This window comes from Oncorhynchus gorbuscha, linkage group LG07, assembly GCF_021184085.1.
Source record: "Oncorhynchus gorbuscha isolate QuinsamMale2020 ecotype Even-year linkage group LG07, OgorEven_v1.0, whole genome shotgun sequence".
Classification (NCBI taxonomy): domain Eukaryota; kingdom Metazoa; phylum Chordata; class Actinopteri; order Salmoniformes; family Salmonidae; genus Oncorhynchus; species Oncorhynchus gorbuscha.
In genome coordinates this window covers 88,804,736-88,828,971 of record NC_060179.1, presented here as the reverse complement: position 1 = coordinate 88,828,971, position 24,236 = coordinate 88,804,736, and the positions used below count along the sequence as shown (strand labels likewise).

At 45.1% G+C, this 24,236-nt stretch overlaps 1 protein-coding gene across 4 annotated transcripts in view; it reads right to left on the bottom strand.

The window, feature by feature from the left end:
- The window catches only part of LOC124039407 (transforming acidic coiled-coil-containing protein 2-like), a 104,323-nt gene that overhangs the window by 53,001 nt on the left and 27,086 nt on the right, over window positions 1-24,236 (bottom strand). For 3 of the 4 annotated variants that reach the window (XM_046355375.1, XM_046355372.1, XM_046355373.1), the window contains exons 2-7: window positions 11,528-11,634; window positions 9,042-10,042; window positions 8,360-8,778; window positions 5,021-5,081; window positions 3,500-3,716; window positions 925-974 (exon numbers count right to left, since the gene is read on the bottom strand). In XM_046355375.1, the coding sequence (XP_046211331.1) occupies window positions 925-974; window positions 3,500-3,716; window positions 5,021-5,081; window positions 8,360-8,778 (747 nt within the window). In that variant the 5' untranslated portion in view covers window positions 9,042-10,042; window positions 11,528-11,634. The remainder of the gene's footprint in view (window positions 1-924; window positions 975-3,499; window positions 3,717-5,020; window positions 5,082-8,359; window positions 8,779-9,041; window positions 10,043-11,527; window positions 11,635-24,236) is intronic. The other variant, XM_046355374.1, reaches the window with a different exon arrangement.

Sequence of the window (24,236 nt, the reverse complement as noted above, 5' to 3'; positions counted from 1 at the left end):
AAATACCTGACACTGGTTAAAATACCTGACCACTGTGTAAAATACCTGACCACTGTGGTAAAAAATACCTGACCACTGTGGTAAAATACCTGACCACTGTGGTAAAATACCTGACCACTGTGGTAAAATACCTGACCACTGTGGTAAAATACCTGACCACTGTGGTAAAATACCTGACCACTGTGGTAAAATACCTGACCACTGTGGTAAAATACCTGACCACTGTGGTAAAATACCTGACCACTGTGGTAAAATACCTGACCACTGTGGTAAAATACCTGACCACAAAATACCTGACCACTGTGGTAAAATACCTGACCACTGTGGTAAAATACCTGACCACTGACCACTGTGGTAAAATACCTGACCACTGTGGTAAAATACCTGACCACTGTGGTAAAATACCTGACCACTGTGGTAAAATACCTGACCACTGTGGTAAAATACCACTGACCACCACTGTGGTAAAATACCTGACCACTGTGGTAAAATACCTGACCACTGTGGTAAAATACCTGACCACTGTGGTAAAATACCTGACCACTGTGGTAAAATACCTAACCACTGTGGTAAAATACCTGACCACTGTGGTAAAATACCTGACCACTGTGGTAAAATACCTGACCACTGTGGTAAAATACCTGACCACTGTGGTAAAATACCTAACCACTGTGGTAAAATACCTAACCACTGTGGTAAAATACCTGACCACTGTGGTAAAATACCTGACCACTGTGGAAAAACACCTGACCACTGTGGTAAAATACCTGACCACTGTGACTGACCCAAACTTAAGGGAAGCATTGACTATGTACAGACTCGGTGAGCATAGCCTTGCTATTGAGAAAGGCCGCCGTAGGCAGACATGGCTCTCAAGAGAAGATGAAGAGGAACCTTCCTATCTGACTGTGGATAGATACTCACCGATGAAGAAGAGACAATCTTTTCCATGTACTCAATCTCATAGTCGGACACTGATGGAGACAACAGAAAAGACTGAGTTAGAGACAGAAAGAGAAGATAGTCGGAGGAAGAGAGGAATGATCTAGGGTCAGGGTTTAGCAGAATACTGGGTAGGGTTGCTCTCCTCTCCTGATCTAGGGTCAGGGTTTAGCAGAGTACTGGGTAGGGTTGCTCTCCTCTCCTGTTCTAGGGTCAGGGTTTAGCAGAGTACTGGGTAGGGTTGCTCTCCTCTCCTGATCTAGGGTCAGGGTTTAGCAGAGTACTGGGCAGGGTTGCTCTCCTCTCCTGATCTAGGGTCAGGGTTTAGCAGAGTACTGGGTAGGGTTGCTCTCCTCTCCTGATCTAGGGTCAGGGTTTAGCAGAGTACTGGGTAGGGTGGGTAGGGTGGCTTCCTCTCCTGATCTAGGGTCAGGGTTTAGCAGAGTACTGGGCAGGGTGGGTAGGGTGGCTCTCCTCTCCTGATCTAGGGTCAGGGTTTAGCAGAGTACTGGGCAGGGTGGGTAGGGTGGCTCTCCTCTCCTGATCTAGGGTCAGGGTTTAGCAGAGTACTGGGTAGGGTTGCTCTCCTCTCCTGATCTAGGGTCAGGGTTTAGCAGAGTAGTGGGCAGGGTGGGTAGGGTGGCTCTCCTCTCCTGATCTAGGGTCAGGGTTTAGCAGAGTACTGGGTAGGGTGGCTCTCCTCTCCTGATCTAGGGTCAGGGTTTAGCAGAGTACTGGGCAGGGTGGGTAGGGTTGCTCTCCTCTCCTGTTCTAGGGTCAGGGTTTAGCAGAGTACTGGGCAGGGTGGGTAGGGTTGCTCTCCTCTCCTGTTCTAGGGTCAGGGTTTAGCAGAGTACTGGGCAGGGTGGGTAGGGTGGCTCTCCTCTCCTGTTCTAGGGTCAGGGTTTAGCAGAGTACTGGGTAGGGTGGCTCTCCTCTCCTGATCTAGGGTCAGGGTTTAGCAGAGTACTGGGCAGGGTGGGTAGGGTTGCTCTCCTCTCCTGTTCTAGGGTCAGGGTTTAGCAGAGTACTGGGCAGGGTGGGTAGGGTTGCTCTCCTCTCCTGTTCTAGGGTCAGGGTTTAGCAGAGTACTGGGCAGGGTGGGTAGGGTGGCTCTCCTCTCCTGTTCTAGGGTCAGGGTTTAGCAGAGTACTGGGTAGGGTTGCTCTCCTCTCCTGATCTAGGGTCAGGGTTTAGCAGAGTACTGGGCAGGGTGGGTAGGGTGGCTCTCCTCTCCTGTTCTAGGGTCAGGGTTTAGCAGAGTACTGGGCAGGGTGGGTAGGGTGGCTCTCCTCTCCTGTTCTAGGGTCAGGGTTTAGCAGAGTACTGGGCAGGGTGGGTAGGGTGGCTCTCCTCTCCTGTTCTAGGGTCAGGGTTTAGCAGAGTACTGGGCAGGGTGGGTAGGGTGGCTCTCCTCTCCTGTTCTAGGGTCAGGGTTTAGCAGAGTACTGGGCAGGGTGGGTAGGGTGGCTCTCCTCTCCTGTTCTAGGGTCAGGGTTTAGCAGAGTACTGGGTAGGGTTGCTCTCCTCTCCTGATCTAGGGTCAGGGTTTAGCAGAGTACTGGGCAGGGTGGGTAGGGTGGCTCTCCTCTCCTGATCTAGGGTCAGGGTTTAGCAGAGTACTGGGCAGGGTGGGTAGGGTTGCTCTCCTCTCCTGTTCTTTAGGGTCTGGGCAGGGTGGGTTGGCTCTCCTCTCCTGTTCTAGGGTCAGGGTTTAGCCGAGTACTGGGCAGGGTGGGTAGGGTGGCTCTCCTCTCCTGATCTAGGGTCAGGGTTTAGCAGAGTACTGGGCAGGGTGGGTAGGGTGGCTCTCCTCTCCTGATCTAGGGTCAGGGTTTAGCAGAGTACTGGGCAGGGTGGGTAGGGTGGCTCTCCTCTCCTGATCTAGGGTCAGGGTTTAGCAGAGTACTGGGCAGGGTTGCTCTCCTCTCCTGATCTAGGGTCAGGGTTTAGCAGAGTACTGGGTATGGTTGCTCTCCTCTCCTGATCTAGGGTCAGGGTTTAGCAGAGTACTGGTTAGGGTTGCTCTCCTCTCCTGATCTAGGGTCAGGGTTTAGCCGAGTACTGGGCAGGGTGGGTAGGGTGGCTCTCCTCTCCTGATCTAGGGTCAGGGTTTAGCAGAGTACTGGGCAGGGTGGGTAGGGTGGCTCTCCTCTCCTGATCTAGGGTCAGGGTTTAGCAGAGTACTGGGCAGGGTTGCTCTCCTCTCCTGATCTAGGGTCAGGGTTTAGCAGAGTACTGGGTATGGTTGCTCTCCTCTCCTGATCTAGGGTCAGGGTTTAGCAGAGTACTGGGTAGGGTTGCTCTCCTCTCCTGATCTAGGGTCAGGGTTTAGCCGAGTACTGGGCAGGGTGGGTAGGGTGGCTCTCCTCTCCTGATCTAGGGTCAGGGTTTAGCAGAGTACTGGGCAGGGTGGGTAGGGTGGCTCTCCTCTCCTGATCTAGGGTCAGGGTTTAGCAGAGTACTGGGCAGGGTGGGTAGGGTGGCAGGATAACTAGCCGCTCAACGTCAAATAGAAATCAATAGCCATACTAACAGCATGCAGACATTAACTTACCTCGACTGTTGACAAAGGCTGTGAGGTCAGAGGGTTGAGGGAAGTTCTCATGGGGGTCAGAGGTTATCTCTGCCTCCCTGGATGCCCACTTGTGGTTGGCTGAGGAGACCAGCTTCTCTTTTTGATTGGAGGAAGAGGCCAGCTTCTCTTCGTCTGTAGCGTGGTCGTCCTGTAGCGGGGGGATAGGAGGCTGAGCTTCATCTACTGGGGTGGGCTCCTGGAGCGGAGGAAGGAGGAGGTGAGGTGTGGCGGTGAGAAGGTGAGGAGGTGAGGAGGTGTGGAGGTGAGGAGGTGAGGAGGTGTGGAGGTGAGGAGGTGTGGAGGTGAGGAGGTGAGGAGGTGTGGAGGTGAGGAGGTGAGGAGGTGTGGAGGTGAGGAGGTGTGGAGGTGAGGAGGTGTGGAGGTGAGGAGGTGAGGAGGTGTGGAGGTGAGGAGGTGGAGGTGAGGAGGTGAGGAGGTGAGGAGGTGTGGAGGTGAGGAGGTGTGGAGGTGAGGAGGTGAGGAGGTGTGTGTGTGGGTAGAGGTGTGGAGATGAGGAGGTGTTGAGGTGAGGAGGTGAGGAGGTGTGGAGGTGAGGAGGTGAGTAGGTGTGGAGGTGAGGAGGTGTGGAGGTGAGGAGGTGAGTAGGTGTGGAGGTGAGGAGATGAGGAGGTGTGTGTGGGTAGAGGTGTGGAGGTGAGGAGGTGAGGAGGTGAGGAGGTGAGGAAGTGAGAAGGTGAGAAAGTGAGGAGGTGAGGAAGTGAGGAAGTGAGGAGGTGAGGAGGTGAGAAGGTGAGGAAGTGAGAAGGTGAGAAAGTGAGGAGGTGAGGAAGTGAGGAAGTGAGGAAGTGAGGAGGTGAGGAAGTGAGGAATTGAGGAGGTGAGGAAGTGAGGAGGTGAGGAGGTGAGGAGGTGAGGAGGTGAGGAAGTGAGGAAGTGAGGAGGTGTGTGTGGGTAGAGGTGTGGAGGTGAGAACGTGTGTGTGGGTAGAGGTGTGGAGGTGAGGAGGTGTGTGTGGGTAGAGGTGTGGAGGTGAGGAGGTGTGTGTGGGTAGAGGTGTGGAGGTGAGGAGGTGTGTGTGGGTAGAGGTGTGGAGGTGTGGAGGTGTGGAAGTGAGAAGGTGAGGAAGTGAGAAAGTGAGGAGGTGAGGAAATGAGGAAGTGAGGAGGTGAGGAAGTGAGGAGGTGAGGAAGTGAGGAGGTGAGAAGGTGAGGAAGTGAGAAAGTGAAGAGGTGAGGAGGTGAGGAAGTGAGGAAGTGAGGAGGTGAGGAGGTGAGGAAGTGTGTGTGTGTGTGTGTGCGCGTGTGTGTGTGTGTGTGTGTGTGTGTGTGTGTGTGTGTGTGTGTGTGTGTGTGTGTGTGTGTGTGTGTGTGTGTGTGTGTGTGTGTGTGTGTGTGTGTGTGTGTGTGTGTGTGTGTGTGTGTGTGTGTGCGTGTGCGTGTGCCTGTGCCTGTGCCTGTGCCTGTGCCTGTGCCTGTGCGTGTGCGTGTGCGTGTGCGTGTGCGTGTGCGTGTGTGCGTGTGTGAGAGAAGACAGACTGACTTGTGATGATACATCAGACATAGGCGATCTCTTTGGGGACCTCTTGACTCTGAAAGTATTACTGGAAGAGGAAGTGAGAGGAAGGGGGAGGAAGGGGGAGGAAGGGGGTGGAAGGGAGAGGAAGGGGGAGGAAGGGGGAGGAAGGGGGAGGAAGGGAGAGGAAGGGGAGGGAAGGGGGAGGAAGGGGGAGGAAGGGGGAGGAAGGAAGAGGAAGGGGGAGGAAGGAAGAGGAAGGGGGAGGAAGGGGGAGGAAGGGAGAGGAAGGGGGAGGAAGGGGGAGGAAGGGGAGAGAGAAGTGGAGGATCAGAACAAGTCTTCCCCTGCAGAGACTTCATCAATGAATACTTCATAAATACGTCCAACCTTAATCAACACGTCAACTCTATTGTCTTTTTAAAAACAAGAGGAATATTACTCTCCCTCCTGTCGTGACTATGTTTAGCTCAATAAGATGTGTACTAGTTATTCACAATACAAGAGGGGGTATTGAAAATGATAATGATTTCCATATGCATGGTGTAAAGCATTATCATCAAAACTCAAAAAGCATAATACTCACATGTTGTTGGATTGAGCTGACATGTTTCAGGATTTAGTGTCGCTAGTTTAGTTAGCATACATTGCGTTATTTTCACGAGAATTACAGTAGGTTGGAAATCAATTTCTGCCCCCCCCCGAAACCAAATTGCTGCCATGATTCACTGTGATGGTATACATTAGTCTGGGGTTTCCAAACCTCCCCTCGGGGACCCCCCAGACGTTTCAAACCTCCCCCTGGGGACCCACAGACATTGGGTTTCACTATTTAATTTTAGCCCTGAACTAGCAAAACTGATTCAAGTAGTCAGGGACTTGAGGATTAGTTGACAAGTTGAATCAGGTCCTAGGTCTGGAATAAATCAAATGCATGGAAAGGCTGATTTAGGCAACAGACGCCAATGTTAATTATTTGCTAAGTTAGCGTGTTAGCGAGTTAGTGTGTTAGTGTGTTAGCGTGTTAGCGAGTTAGCATGTTAGAAAGTTAGCTTGTTAGCGTGTTAGCGTGTTAGGGTGTTAGTGAGTTAGCGAGTTAGCGAGTTAGCGTGTTAGCGTGTTAGCGATATGAGATGAATAGTTCAAACGGATGCTGTCTTGATACCAATATTGGGATACTAATATTCCAGATTTTCTAGAAGCAGATTTCACTCTATAAGACCTACTTTTATAAAATAGTGAGCGAGTTTGTTTTGCTCTTGCTCTAGTCCAACTGTGGCACCGGGTAATGCCAAGCGAATCGGGCCCATTGAGTACAGTAGCTTTCAAAAGAAACAAATGCAAATCTATGTGTTTCCAACATTAGGACTGTATTTCTTCCAGAAATGAATTCTGCTTCATGTTTTTTTTTTGGTTTCCCTTCCACAATACGGGTATTGTGACAACCCTAAGTCTAAACCCAGGTATCTACAACCAACCTAGACCACACAGATACACTGCTCCTCAGTGTGACCACGACTAACCTTTGTTGTTACCGTGTGAATTTTTCTTTATTTTTTTTTATCTTTATTTAACCAGGCAAGTCAGTTAAGAACATATTCTTATTTTCAATGACGGCCTAGGAACAGTGGGTTAACTGCCTGTTCAGGGGCAGAACGACAGATTTGTACCTTGTCAGCTCGGGGGTTTGAACTCGCAACCTTCCGGTTAATAGTCCAACGCTCTAACCACTAGGCTACGCTGCCGCCCCAATGAATGTTCTCTTTCCCTTGGAGAAGGGGTGCACCTGTACAAGACAGGTTACATTTATATGGCAGGATGCCCAAATGGGCATGGTAGAGCTTCTCTGATTGGTTGGTTTTGCATGGTAGAGCTTCTCTGATTGGTTGGTTTTGCATGGTAGAGCTTCTCTGATTGGTTGGTTTTGTATGGTAGAGCTTCTCTGATTGGTTGGTTCTGCATGGTAGAGCTTCTCTGATTGGTTGGTTTTGCATGGTAGAGCTTCTCTGATTGGTTGGTTTTGCATGGTAGAGCTTCTCTGATTGATGGTTTTGCATGGTAGAGCTTCAATATATAATTGGTTGTCTTTATGTTACTGTTGTGTTAATAGGGAGGAGGACAGAGTTGAAAAATGTCCCATGTTTTCCAGAAATCCTGGTTGGGAAGATTCCCAGAATTTCAGGAGAACTTGTGAATTTGGGGAAAGTTAGAAGGAGATGAGAACGACGGGGCTACATGCTCTCTCTGAGAGTAGGATGTTTAGAAAAACTGAAACATTATTTACATAAACAGTTAGAGGTCAAAACAGTCCTGCTGCCATTCCTGTACTTACAACAGACAACACAGAGAGGAACCCTTCGACTTCCTGTGGCACACGAGAACACACAGACAGGTGACAGAGAGACAGACAGGACACAGAGAGACAGACAGGTGACAGAGAGACAGACAGGACACAGAGAGACAGACAGGAGACAGAGAGACAGACAGGAGACAGAGAGACAGACAGGTGACAGAGAGACAGACAGGTGACAGAGAGACAGACAGGACACAGAGAGACAGACAGGAGACAGAGAGACAGACAGGTGACAGAGAGACAGACAGGTGACAGAGAGACAGACAGGAGACAGAGAGGTGACAGGAGACAGAGAGACAGACAGGTGACAGAGAGACAGACAGGTGACAGAGAGACAGACAGGTGACAGAGAGACAGACAGGACACAGAGAGACAGACAGGAGACAGAGAGACAGACAGGTGACAGAGAGACAGACAGGTGACAGAGAGACAGACAGGAGACAGAGAGGTGACAGAGAGACAGACAGGAGACAGAGAGACAGACAGGTGACAGAGAGACAGACAGGTGACAGAGAGACAGACAGGTGACAGAGAGACAGACAGGAGACAGAGAGACAGACAGGAGACAGAGAGACAGACAGGTGACAGAGAGGCAGACAGGTGACAGAGAGACAGACAGGAGACAGAGACAGACAGACAGGAGACACAAAAACAGACAGGTGATAGAGAGACAGACAGGTGACAGAGAGACAGGTGGCACAAAACAGACAAACACATTCTCTCTCCCAATTTGCAGAGATAACAAAACACACACACACACACACACACGCACACACACACACACACACACACACACACACACACACACACACACACACACACACACACACACACACACACACACACACACACACACACACACACACACACACACACACACACACACACACACACACACACACACACACACAGAGCTAAAATAATTCAGTACTAAATATACAAACAGAAACACATAAACAAATGACAACGTGAAATTGCCTTTATAACCACCTAATAATGGTATTTAAACTTACGATTTGATTGGTTTCTTCTTGGTCTTGGCCGGTTTGTTTTGGTTGTGGTCCTCCAGCTCCCTAACTTCATCGTTATCGTTATCAACCTCGTCGTCATTGGCCGACACCTCGAAAGAGGCGGAGCCAGAGGCAGCCTTGGATGGAAATGCAGCCGTCCTATTGGACGAACCCTTGAAGGAGTTGACAGCTGACTCATGGAAGGTGTCAGAGTCAAAACTATAGGAGGGTTTGTTCAGCTCGGGAGAGATAGGGATCCCGCTGTTAGAGCCGAACGGGTTGAAGTTAGGGTCGTCCCACTGAGCCGGGTCAGAGTTATAGGAGGGCTTAGAGACGGGGATGTCATCGGGGCTGTTGTCTAGGGGTTCAGATGGGGGCTGGACGGCCTTCCTCAGACCCATCCTGGGCTTCCTTAGAGGCATCTGATAACAATAATAAAAAATACATCATATTAATAATGATACAGTCTAATCATTTTAAGCGCTTTTCAAAACACTCCAAAGTAACTTTACGTAGTCAGCACTATAATCAGTCAAATGAAAATAAAACACACAGATTAAACATGAAGACCAAGGAGAGCACTAAACATGATGACAGACTAGAGTCAAAATCCAACTGGGATTTCTGGAAGTTCACGGAATTTGGGGAAAGTTAATAGAATGTTGCAACCCTTTGACAGACAGACCTTGGAGCCTGCTTTTTTGCCCAGCTTCTTGGGTGGTGGAGAGGCCTTGGGAGGCTCCTCGAGGGTCTCCTCGGAATAGTCAAACTCCAGTCTGACCGCCCCTGAGGTTCGAATAGGGGGGCTGGTTGAGGGAAGAGTTGGCTTGGCGTTAGGGGGCTCTGGGGGGTTAGAGACAACGGACAGCACGCCTCCCTTACTACCCAACGGCGGGGAGTTAACGACTCCTTCGTTGTTGAATGGGTCGATGTCTTCAAAGTTGTCTGGGTCCCATTTGTAGGTCCCACTGAGGGGAGAGCCTTCGCTGCCTGGGGGGGCCTCCGGCACGGAGATGGGGGTGTCCTTCTGTCGGTTGGGTATAGAGATAGCTGGGGTCGGGGTCAGAATAGAAGTAGGGGCAAGGATTAGTTGATTATCTGTCTCTGGGCTAGTGTGATTGGTCTCTTCAGTGAGAGAGGCGGAGTCTACTGTGACTCCTCCTACTTCCAGATCCTCAGAGACCAATAGGGGTCTGGCTGCTCTGGTGGGCTCGGCACTCTTCTCCAGCTCCGGTGTGGTTCCAGAGGACGGCAGTTGGGGGCTCTCTAGGTTAGAGCTCTGCCTGGGGAGAGGCTTCTTTTTCAGGGAGCCGCCTGGGCGGAGAGGCCCCTTCTTGGAGGGTCTGCGGAGAGTCCCTGGAGCACTCTCAGTACCACAGTCAACACTAAAGGCCTCAGCTAAGGGACGGGAGTCTCCGCTTGAGATGGAGGATCCTCCGCCGTCTAGGGGGCCGGAGCCGTCGAGCTCCCCAGCCTGGAGGCTCAGAGAGCGGGTCAGAGTTGATCGGCTCTGGGTCTCAGCAGCAGCAGCAGCAGCAGCAGCAGCAGCTATGAGCTGGTCTAGGTTATACGCTCCGCTAGCAGCTATGGGCTTGTCCTCGTCAAAGACTATGGACAGGGAGCTACCATGGTGACCTTTAGCCTCTGACCCGGGTTCACCGTCTGCCTCAGAGTCACAGCGAAGACCTGGTGGAACAGAGAGATATAAATGCTAGGTAATATATAGTCATGACACAATCCCGATATGGTGTTTGAATGAGAGAGAGAAATGACATTCTTCTGATGCTTGTTAGTTGTATTCGTTTGAGAGAGAGAGAGGAACATATGTTTCCATGCCAATAAAGCCCTAAAATGATATTGAGAGAGCGACTGTACAACACTGTATATATACAGTAGGTGAAGATGTATATATACAGTAGGTGAAGATGTATATATACAGTAGGTGAAGATGTATATATACAGTAGGTGAAGATGTATATATACAGTAGGTGAAGATGTATATATACAGTAGGTGAAGATGTATATATACAGTAGGTGAAGATGTATATATACAGTAGGTGAAGATGTATATATACAGTAGGTGAAGATGTATATATACAGTAGGTGAAGATGTATATATACATAATATGACATTTGAAATGTCTTTATTCTTTTGAAATGTTTGTATGTGTAATGTACATTTGTACATTTGTTTATTATATATTTCACTTGCTTTGGCAATGTAAACAGATTTTACCCATGCCAATAAAGCCCTTAAATTTAATTGAATTGAGAGAGGGAGATAGAGAGAGACGGAGAGAGAGAAAGAGAGAGATGATGGCGAAGGCTGTGTCTGGTTTTAGACTAATTAAATTGTTGAATGAGCTCTGAATATTTCATCACAACCTCCCAGCCAATCAGTAAAACACAAACGAACATTGTGATGAATGGCTGAAGCTTTCCTGCATAGATAAGACCTGCTTATATCCGTTAGCAGCTCTGTGATGCTGGTCTGAATGACTGAACAGAGAAAACCTCTTTGTTTGAAGTACCAGTAGTCACCAGTAGAGGGCATTCTAAATCTCTGTCTCTCTCTGTGTGTCTCTCTGTGTGTCTCTCTGTGTGTCTCTCTGTGTGTGTGTGTCTCTCTCTCTGTGTGTGTGTCTCTCTCTCTGTGTGTCTCTCTCTGTGTGTGTGTGTGTCTCTCTCTGTGTGTGTGTGTCTCTCTCTCTCTCTCTGTGTGTGTGTGTCTCTCTCTCTGTGTGTGTGTGTGTCTCACACTCTCTGTGTGTGTGTCTCTCTCTCTCTATGTGTGTGTGTCTCTCTCTCTCTATGTGTGTGTGTCTCTCTCTCTCTGTGTGTGTGTGTGTGTGTGTGTGTGTGTGTGTGTGTGTGTGTGTGTGTGTGTGTGTGTGTGTGTGTGTGTGTGTGTGTGTGTGTGTGTGTGTGTGTGTGTGTGTGTGTGTGTGTGTGTGTGTGTGTGTGTGTGTGTGTGTGTGTGTGTGTGTGTGTGTCTCTCTCTGTGTGTGTGTCTTCCTCTGTGCGTGTGTGCCTCTCTCTCTCTCTCTCTCTCTCTCTCTCTCTCTCTCTCTCTCTCTCTCTCTCTCTCTCTCTCACACACACCTCTCTCTCTCTCTCTCTCTCTCTCTCTCTCTCCCTCCCTCTCTGTGAATGTGCACGAGTCTCTCTCACCGGTGTCTTCCGAGGTCAGCAGCTGGGTATGAGGGTCTGTCTCCGTGGGGGACTTGACAGGGGTGGTTGACTCTGGCGTCTCGAACGCTCCGTCAGAGTCTGAGCTCCTATAGGACAGAGAAAGAGAGAGACTCAGTATCACTGTAGACCTCATAAAAGACTGTGGTGTGAAGGGGAGGAGACATGACACCACCAGGGTCTCATTTTCACTGGAACGATGAGTCCACAAAGTAGAAGATGTAAAAATCAATCAGACCCAATAACAGTACGATACCCCAGAACATCACAGCATCAGAAACTAGTTACTACATCAATCAGGTCCAATAACAGTAGGATACTCAGAACATCACAGCATCAGAAACTAGTTACTACATCAATCAATCAAAACAACTGCACAGCTCAGTGAACTCATACATCGTTAGGGCTTTTCTAGTGGCACCAGGGAATCCAAACGAAACGAATGTTAATGTAAGTGAACCAGGGAATCCAAACAGAACCAGGGAATCCAAACGGAACCAGGGAATCCAAACAGAACCAGGGAATCCAAACAGAACCAGGGAGTCCAAACGGAACCAGGGAATCCAAACGGAACCAGGGAATCCAAACGGAACCAGGGAATCCAAACGGAACTAATGTTAATTCCGGGGAGACCCTTTGGGACCTCAAGAGTTAACCCTGTGAACAGGTTTGGTATGTCATTATTTCATACGTTATCAATGATGTTTGGTAAGTTGTTTGTGTAGCAGGGCTTTGTAAACAGAAAGGGAGTAATGCATTGATCTACGGGACTTTAGTGAGGTTCAGCTGTTGATACAGACAGCAGTGATGAGTATTAAAAACGGTCACCTGTGATGAAACGAATGGTGCTTTGTTAGACGGCATACAAAGCGTGGCTGCTGCAATCTGGTAAAATGGTCTCACCATAATCAAGAACTGGCAGGAACAATCTACTTCCTGCTATTTAGGGAGAGGAAAGATCTATTTAAATAAATATATATATATATATATTTTGAACTAGCTGATCCGTATGTTTTTTGTCAATCCAGATCCCCAGATATTTGTAGACGGGAACCTGATCGGTGGGAGAACCATCCAGTGAATAAATATGTAGTTCATCTGGAACATTCTGTAGAGAACGAGAGAACAACATGTATGTAGTCCCATGAGAACATGTTTTAAACCAATCAGGGCTTTCTACATGTATATAGTCCATGATAACATGTTTTAAACCAACCAGGGCTTTCTGCATGTATATAGTCCATGAGAACATGTTTTAAACCAACCAGGGCTTTCTGTACAGTAACAAGGTCAGGTTGAAGCGCCAGCAGCCTAGTCAACAGTTGGATCAATATAACAGTGTCGTCTTCATACAGATTTTTCTTAAATATTATTTCTATAAACAGTAAAGAACCCTGCAGAATACCTTTCATAATATCCAGCAGACTAAAATGAACACAGTCAGAGATACGACACATTGAGTCCTGTCTCACAGATCATTTTCAAATCAGGCCGACTTCAGCAGACTATTGAATGAGAATGTGATGGTCCAAAGAGTCGAAGATCTTGGAACGGAGTATAAATGAGGCAGGTCTACAACCAGCTGAAACAGTACTATGTCCAGGTCTATAACCAGCTGAAACAGTACTATGTCCAGGTCTACAACCAGCTGAAACAGTACTATGTCCAGGTCTACAACCAGCTGAAACAGTACTATGTCCAGGTCTACAACCAGCTGAAACAGTACTATGTCCAGGTCTATAACCAGCTGAAACAGTACTATGTCCAGGTCTACAACCAGCTGAAACAGTACTATGTCCAGGTCTACAACCAGCTGAAACAGTACTATGTCCAGGTCTACAACCAGCTGAAACAGTACTATGTCCAGGTCTATAACCAGCTGAAACAGTACTATGTCCAGGTCTACAACCAGCTGAAACAGTACTATGTCCAGGTCTACAACCAGCTGAAACAGTGTTATGTCCAGGTCTACAACCAGCTGAAACAGTGTTATGTCCAGGTCTATAACCAGCTGAAACAGTGTTATGTCCAGGTCTATAACCAGCTGAAACAGTGTTATGTCCAGGTCTATAACCAGGTCTATAACCAGCTGAAACAGTGTTATGTCCAGGTCTATAACCAGGTCTATAACCAGCTGAAACAGTGTTATGTCCAGGTCTATAACCAGGTCTATAACCAGCTGAAACAGTGTTATGTCCAGGTCTATAACCAGGTCTATAACCAGCTGAAACAGTGTTATGTCCAGGTCTATAACCAGGTCTATAACCAGCTGAAACAGTGTTATGTCCAGGTCTATAACCAGCTGAAACAGTGTTATGTCCAGGTCTATAACCAGGTCTATAACCAGCTGAAACAGTGTTATGTCCAGGTCTATAACCAGGTCTATAACCAGCTGAAACAGTGTTATGTCCAGGTCTATAACCAGGTCTATAACCAGCTGAAACAGTGTTATGTCAAGGTCTATAACCAGCTGAAACAGTGTTATGTCCAGGTCTATAACCAGCTGAAACAGTGTTATGTCCAGGTCTATAACCAACTGAAACAGTGTTATGTCCTGGTCTATAACCAGGTCTATAACCAGCTGAAACAGTGTTATGTCCAGGTCTATAACCAGCTGAAACAGTGTTATGTCCAGGTCTATAACCAGGTCTATAACCAGCTGAAACAGTGTTATGTCCAGGTCTATAACCAGGTCTATAACCAGCTGAAACAGTGTTATGTCCAGGTCTATAACCAATTGAAACAGTGTTATGTCCAGGTCTATAACCAGCTGAAACAGTGTTATGTCCAGGTCTATAACCAGCTGAAACAGTGTTATGTCCAGGTCTATAACCAGGTCTATAACCAGCTGAAACAGTGTTATGTCCAGGTCTATAACCAGCTGAAACAGTGTTATGTCCAGGTCTATAACCAGCTGAAACAGTGTTATGTCCAGGTCTATAACCAGGTCTATAACCAGCTGAAACAGTGTTATGTCCAGGTCTACAACCAGCTGAAACAGTGTTATGTCCAGGTCTATAACCAACTGAAACAGTGTTATGTCCAGGTCTATAACCAGGTCTATAACCAGCTGAAACAGTGTTATGTCCAGGTCTATAACCAGCTGAAACAGTGTTATGTCCAGGTCTATAACCAACTGAAACAGTGTTATGTCCTGGTCTATAACCAGGTCTATAACCAGCTGAAACAGTGTTATGTCCAGGTCTATAACCAGGTCTACAACCAGCTGAAACAGTGTTATGTCCAGGTCTATAACCAGCTGAAACAGTGTTATGTCCAGGTCTATAACCAACTGAAACAGTGTTATGTCCAGGTCTATAACCAGCTGAAACAGTGTTATGTCCAGGTCTATAACCAGCTGAAACAGTGTTAGGTCCAGGTCTATAACCAGGTCTATAACCAGCTGAAACAGTGTTATGTCCAGGTCTATAACCAACTGAAACAGTGTTATGTCCTGGTCTATAACCAGGTCTATAACCAGCTGAAACAGTGTTATGTCCAGGTCTATAACCAGGTCTATAACCAGCTGAAACAGTGTTATGTCCAGGTCTATAACCAGCTGAAACAGTGTTATGTCCAGGTCTATAACCAGGTCTATAACCAGCTGAAACAGTGTTATGTCCAGGTCTATAACCAGCTGAAACAGTGTTATGTCCAGGTCTATAACCAGCTGAAACAGTGTTATGTCCAGGTCTATAACCAGCTGAAACAGTGTTATGTCCAGGTCTATAACCAGCTGAAACAGTGTTATGTCCAGGTCTATAACCAGGTCTATAACCAGCTGAAACAGTGTTATGTCCAGGTCTATAACCAGGTCTATAACCAGCTGAAACAGTGTTATGTCCAGGTCTATAACCAGGTCTATAACCAGGTCTATAACCAGCTGAAACAGTGTTATGTCCAGGTCTATGAGAATACCAGGGGAGGCCATCCGCTTCCCAGATCTTAGCGATGACATCAGAAACAATTGACAAGTAAAAAATATAGCTCAGTGGGTTTACAGTAAGTAAGTGGAGCAGAGGACTGCAGTTGGAAGGGGCCAAGTGAATCAGCCCCTATGGATTTAACATCAATATGTACTGCAGTTAGAAGGAATCAAGTTAATCAACTCCTATGGATTATAGTGCAGTTAGAATGAATCAAGTGAATCAGCTCCTATGGTTTTAAACTGCAGTTTTAAGTGAATCAAGTGAATCAACTCCTATGGTTTTATACTGCAGTTAGAAGGAATTAAATGAATCAGCTCCTAAGGTTTTATACTGCAGTTAGAAGTGAATCAAGTGAATTAGCTCCTATGGTTTTAAACTGCATTTAGAAGTGAATCAAGTGAATCAGCTCCTTTAGTTTAATATTGCCACTAGACAGAATCAAGTGAATCAGCTCCTATAGTTTAATTCTACAGTTAGAAGTCAATCAAGTGAATCAGCTCCTATGGTTTTATTCTACAGTTAGAAGTGAATCAAGTGAATCAGCTCCTATAGTTTAATTCTACAGTTAGAAGTGAATCAAGTGAATCAGCTCCTATAGTTTAATATTGCCACCAGACAGAATCAAGTGAATCAGCTCCTATAGTTTAATATTGCCACCAGACAGAATCAAGTGAATCAGCTCCTATGGTTTAATGTTGCCACTAGACAGAATCAAGTGAATCAGCTCCTATAGTTTAATTCTACAGTTAGAAGTGAATCAAGTGAATCAGCTCCTATAGTTTAATTCTACAGTTAGAAGTGAATCAAGTGAATCAGCTCCTATAGTTTAATTCTACAGTTAGAAGTGAATCAAGTGAATCAGCTCCTATAGTTTAATTCTACAGTTAGAAGTGAATCAAGTGAATCAGCTCCTATAGTTTAATTCTACAGTTAGAAGTGAATCAAGTGAATCAGCTCCTATGGTTTTACATTAATCTTGAGCAAATAACTTTAGTACATCATAGACATCTAAGGGTTATCCTGAAAAACAAAGTCTGTTAGTCTGTTAGTCTGTTAGTCTGTTAGTCTGTTAGTCTGTTAGTCTGTTAGTCTGTTAGTCTGTTAGTGCATCGTCCTCTACAATCTGTTCTGAGGTGACTAAAGGACCTAGTGGGAAGGAGATGGCTTTTCCAGATGGCCAGTTTAAGCAAAATGGTTATTAGTTAAAAGCATCACAAACGTCAAACGTGTCTCGAATGGGCCCAGAGGCTGTCAGAGCCTGCTGGGGTAACGAAGGGGTGGAGTTTTATTTTTAAAGGTTTGACCACTTTCTAGAATTTGGCTTGATTACAACCAGTCTCCGATACACAATTCAAGAAATACGTTGATTTAGCTGTTTTAATCGGGCGTAGAATCACGATTCTAGCCTTATAGCCCAAGACACATTTCCTGACCACCTGACCACCTGACCACCTGACCACCTGACCACCTGACCACCTGACCACCTGACCACCTGACCACCCGAAGAAAACTGGAAACAACAGAGAATAATAGCATTTATATTCATCCTTACACGCCATATTTAGATTGATATACTAATATCGTGCACACGCACACACACAGGCACACACACGCACACACGCACGCACACACACGCATACACACGCACACTTAATTTGCTTAAACACACTTAGCATGCACACACATTTATACTGTATACAGTATAGTCACCTTCCCCCTATACATATCTACCTCCATCACTCCAGTATCCCCTTCCCCCTCTACATATCTACCTCCATCACTCCAGTATCCCTGTCTCCTTCCCCCTATACATATCTACCTCCATCACTCCAGTATCCCTGTCTCCTTCCCCCTCTACATATCTACCTCCATCACTCCAGTATCCCTGTCTCCTTCCCCCTATACATATCTACCTCCATCACTCCAGTATCCCTGTCTCCTTCCCCCTATACATATCTACCTCCATCACTCCAGTATCCCTGTCTCCTTCCCCCTATACATATCTACCTCCATCACTCCAGTATCCCTGTCTCCTTCCCCCTATACATATCTACCTCCATCACTCCAGTATCCCTGTCACCTTACCCCTGTACATATCTATCTCCATCCCTCCAGTATCCCTGTCTCCTTCCCCCTATACATATCTATCTCCATCCCTCCAGTATCCCTGTCTCCTTCCCCCTATACATATCTACCTCCATCACTCCAGTATCCCTGTCTCCTTCCCCCTCTACATATCTACCTCCATCACTCCAGTATCCCCTTCCCCTATACATATCTACCTCCATCACTCCAGTATCCCTTCCCCCTATACATATCTACCTCCATCACTCCAGTATCCCTGTCTCCTTCCCCCTATACATATCTACCTCCATCACTCCAGTATCCCCTTCCCCCTATACATATCTACCTCTATCACTCCAGTATCCCTGTCCCCTTCCCCCTATACATATCTACCTCCATCACTCCAGTATCCCTGTCTCCTTCCCCCTATACATATCTACCTCCATCACTTCAGTATCCCTGTCCCCTTCCCCCTATACATATCTACCTCCATCACTTCAGTATCCCTGTCCCCTTCCCCCTATACATATCTACCTCCATCACTCCAGTATCCCTGTACATTGTTAATATGTTACTGGCCTGTATGTAGTCACCTTACATGAGGAATTCAAAGTTGGGCTGTACAACATGTAAAAAATAGGGCGCTTGGGTCTAGAAACAACCGGAGGGATTCAACTAGCAACAGAAAGGGAAAGGGGGATACCTGGTAGGCCAGTCATCAGAACACAGACACTACAGCCAGTCTACAGAACAATAGACACTACAGCCAGTCTACAGAACAATAGACACTACAGCCAGTCTACAGAACAATAGACACTACAGCCAGTCTACAGAACAATAGACACTACAGCCAGTCTACAGAACAATAGACACTACAGCCAGTCTACATAACACAGACACTACAGCCAGTCTACAGAACAATAGACACTACAGCCAGTCTACAGAACACAGACACTACAGCCAGTCATCAGAACAATAGACACTACAGCCAGTCATCAGAACAATAGACACTACAGCCAGTCTACAGAACAATAGACACTACAGCCAGTCTACAGAACACAGACACTACAGCCAGTCTACAGAACAATAGACACTACAGCCAGTCTACATAACACAGACACTACAGCCAGTCTACAGAACCACAGACACTACATCCAGTCTACACGCGCACACGCACGTGCACGCGCACGCACACACACACACGCACACACACACACGCACACACGCACACACACGCACAAACACGCACGCACGCGCACGCACGCACACACACGCACACACACACACGCACACACGCACACACACACTGTGAGCATGGAGACAGACTAAATAATCAGGAATATGGATCCATAACAACCAGCCAGACAGACAAGGGTCCAGACACACCACCCTGAAACACACCACACACACACACACTGTGAGCATGGAGACAGACTAAATAATCAGGAATATGGATCCATAACAACCAGCCAGACAGACAAGGGTCCAGACACACCACCCTGAAACACACCACACACACTCACAGGAACACATGGATCAGACAACAGCAGGATAATATGAGCCCCTGTTAATTATTCCACCTGCTGTCATTACAGGCATCAGTTGATGGCAGGGTAAAAAAACAAAAACCTGGTCAATAATCTGGACTTCCCCTGGGGGCAGAGGTCACAGCAGAGATGGAGGACAAGGAGGAGTCCTCTGTGATGGTCTTTTTCCCAGAAAAAAATACATCTTCTAGATTTCCATAGGAAATGAAAGCTGAACTGTTTTTCAGTGACAGCGAGTTGGGTATCTGTGCTAGTCTACATGAAGAAAGAGGCTACGGCCTCTATGTCACTATGGCCTCTATGTCACTATGGCCTCTATGTCACTATGGCCTCTATGTCATTATGACCTCTATGTCATTAGGACCTCTATGTCAGTATGGCCTCTATGTCAGTATGTCCTCTATGTCAGTATGGTCTCTATGTCGGTATGGCCTCTATGTCGGTATGGCCTCTATGTCAGTATGACCTCTATGGCAGTATGACCTCTATGGCAGTATGACCTCTATGTCAGTATGACCTCTATGTCGGTAGGACCTCTATGTCAGTATGACCTCTATGTCGGTATGGCCTCTATGTCACTATGGCCTCTATGTCGGTATGACCTCTATGTCGGTATGACCTCTATGTCACTATGGCCTCTATGTCACTATGGCCTCTATGTCAGTATGACCTCTATGTCAGTATGTCTACAAGCTACATAAATGTCGAACTACCTTCCAAATTCATCATAATATTGTCCTTCAGGAGTAATTGAAGAGTTATGGGATATGAACAGTTTGTAGCTCCAGTGCAGTGCCAGTGAAAGATAGTGACATTGTAATCACGGTCTCCTCCAGCAGGATTAGGCTCACTACAACCAGGGATTTGGGCATCACACCATACTACAAATGTGGAATTAAGTGATTGCTGGGAATTCCCCTAGGATCTGAAGCACTGCCTATAGAATGATCCATACAGGCAAACAGGCATAATCCATAGGATCCATAATAACCATTATCCATAGTAACCATCCTATATAGGATCCATAGTAACCATACTACATAGGATCCATAGTAACCATTATCCATAGTAACCATCCTATATAGGATCCATAGTAACCATTATCCATAGTAACCATCCTATATAGGATCCATAGTAACCATACTACATAGGATCCATAGTAACCATACTACACAGGATCCATAGTAACCATTATCCATAGTAACCATACTATATAGGATCCATAGTAACCATTATCCATAGTAACCATCCTACATAGGATCCATAATAACCATTATCCATAGTAACCATCCTATATAGGATCCATAGTAACCATTATCCATAGTGACCATCCTATATAGGATCCATAGTAACCATACTACATAGGATCCATAGTAACCATTATCCATAGTAACCATCCTATATAGGATCCATAGTAACCATTATCCATAGTAACCATCCTACATAGGATCCATAGTAACCATAATCTATAGGATCCATAGTAACCATTATCCATAGTAACCATAATCCATAGGATCCATAGTAACCAGTATCCATAGTAACCATACTACATAGGATCCATAGTAACCATAATCTATGGGATCCATAGTAACCATACTACATAGGATCCATAGTAACCATAATCTATGGGATCCATAGTAACCATTATCCATAGTAACCATAATCTATGGGATCCATAGTAACAATTATCCATAGGATCCATAGTAACCATTATCCATAGTAACCATCCTACGTAGGATCCATAGTAACCATAATCTATAGGATCCATAGTAACCATTATCCATAGTAACCATAATCCATAGGATCCATAGTAACCAGTATGCATAGTAACCATACTACATAGGATCCATAGTAACCATTATGCATAGTAACCATTATCCATAGTAACCATCCTACATAGGATCCATAGTAACCATCCTACATAGGATCCATAGTAACCATAATCCATAGGATCAATAGTAACCATAATCTATAGGATCCATAGTAACCATTATCCATAGTAACCATCCTACATAGGATCCATAGTAACCATAATCTATAGGATCCATAGTAACCATTATCCATAGTAACCATCCTACATAGGATCCATAGTAACCATAATCTATAGGATCCATAGTAACCATTATCCATTGTAACCATCCTAGATAGGATCCATAGTAACCATTATCCATTGTAACCATCCTACATAGGATCCATAGTAACCATAATCTATAGGATCCATAGTAACCATTATCCATAGTAACCATAATCCATAGCATCCATAGTAAACATTATCCATAGTAACCATACTACATAGGATCCATAGTAACCATTATCTATGGGATCCATAGTAACCATTATCCATGGTAACCATAATCCATAGGATCCATAGTAACCATTATCCATAGTAACCATACTACATAGGATCCATAGTAACCATACTACATAGGATCCATAGTAACCATAATCCATAGGATCCATAGTAACCATACTACATAGGATCCATAGTAACCATAATCCATAGGATCCATAGTAACCATACTAAATAGGATCCGTAGTAACCATTATCTATGGGATCCATAGTAACCATTATCCATAGTAACCATACTACATAGTATCCATAGTAACCATTATCCATAGTAACCATACTACATAGGATCCATAGTAACCATTATCCATAGTAACCATACTACATAGGATCCATAGTAACCATACTACATAGGATCCATAGAAACCATAATCCATAGGATCCATAGTAACCATACTAAATAGGATCCATAGTAACCATTATCTATGGGATCCATAGTAACCATTATCCATAGTAACCATAATCCATAGGATCCATAGTAACCATTATCCATAGTAACCATACTACATAGGATCCATAGTAACCATTATCCATAGTAACCTTCCTATATAGGATCCATAGTAACCATAATCCATAGGATCCATAGTAACCATGATCCATAGTAACCATACTACATAGGATCCATAGTAACCATTATCCATAGTAACCATCCTATATAGGATCCATAGTAACCATACTACATAGGATCCATAGTAACCATAATCCATAGGATCCATAGTAACCATGATCCATAGTAACCATCCTACATAGGATCCATAGTAACCATCCTACATAGGATCCATAGTAACCATGATCCATAGTAACCATACTACATAGGATCCATAGTAACCATGATCCATAGTAACCATGATCCATAGTAACCATGATCCATAGTAACCATGATCCATAGTAACCATGATCCATAGTAACCATCCTACATAGGATCCATAGTAACCATGATCCATAGTAACCATACTACATAGGATCCATAGTAACCATAATCCATAGGATCCATAGTAACCATGATCCATAGTAACCATCCTACATAGGATCCATAGTAACCATTATCCATAGTAACCATCCTACATAGGATCCATAGTAACCCTAATCTATAGGATCCATAGTAACCATACTAAATAGGATCCGTAGTAACCACATACTACATAGGATCCATAGTAACCATACTACATAGGATCCATAGTAACCATACTCCATAGGATCCATAGTAACCATACTACATAGGATCCATAGTACCCATACTACATAGGATCCATAGTAACCATACTACATAGGATCCATAGTAACCATACTACATAGGATCCATAGTAACCATAATCCATAGGATCCATAGTAACCATTATCCATAGGATCCATAGTAACCATTATCCATAGTAACCATACTACATAGGATCCATAGTAACCATTATCCATAGGATCCATAGTAACCATTATCCATAGTAACCATAATCCATAGGATCCATAGTAACCATTATCCATAGGATCCATAGTAACCATTATCCATAGGATCCATAGTAACCATTATCCATAGTAACCATAATCTATAGGATCCATAGTAACCATGATCCATAGTAACCATACTACATAGGATCCGTAGTAACCATACTACATAGGATCCATAGTAACCATAATCCATAGGATCCATAGTAACCATGATCCATAGTAACCATAATCTATAGGATCCATAGTAACCATGATCCATAGTAACCATAATCTATAGGATCCATAGTAACCATAATCTATAGGATCCATAGTAACCATACTACATAGGATCCATAGTAACCATACTACATAGGATCCATAGTAACCATAATCCATAGGATCCATAGTAACCATGATCCATAGTAACCATCCTACATAGGATCCATAGTAACCATTATCCATAGTAACCATCCTACATAGGATCCATAGTAACCCTAATCTATCGGATCCATAGTAACCATACTAAATAGGATCCGTAGTAACCACATACTACATAGGATCCATAGTAACCATACTACATAGGATCCATAGTAACCATACTACATAGGATCCATAGTAACCATACTACATAGGATCCATAGTACCCATACTACATAGGATCCATAGTAACCATACTACATAGGATCCATAGTAACCATACTACATAGGATCCATAGTAACCATAATCCATAGGATCCATAGTAACCATTATCCATAGGATCCATAGTAACCATTATCCATAGTAACCATACTACATAGGATCCATAGTAACCATTATCCATAGGATCCATAGTAACCATTATCCATAGTAACCATAATCCATAGGATCCATAGTAACCATTATCCATTAAGGATCCATAGGATCCATAGTAACCATTATCCATAGGATCCATAGTAACCATTATCCATAGTAACCATAATCTATAGGATCCATAGTAACCATGATCCATAGTAACCATACTACATAGGATCCGTAGTAACCATACTACATAGGATCCATAGTAACCATAATCCATAGGATCCATAGTAACCATGATCCATAGTAACCATAATCTATAGGATCCATAGTAACCATGATCCATAGTAACCATAATCTATAGGATCCATAGTAACCATAATCTATAGGATCCATAGTAACCATACTACATAGGATCCATAGTACCCATACTACATAGGATCCATAGTAACCATACTACATAGGATCCATAGTAACCATACTACATAGGATCCATAGTAACCATACTACATAGGATCCATACCAACCATTACCCTTAATAACATAATCGATAGGATCCATAGTAACCATGATCCATAGGATCCATAGTAACCATGATCCATAGTAACCA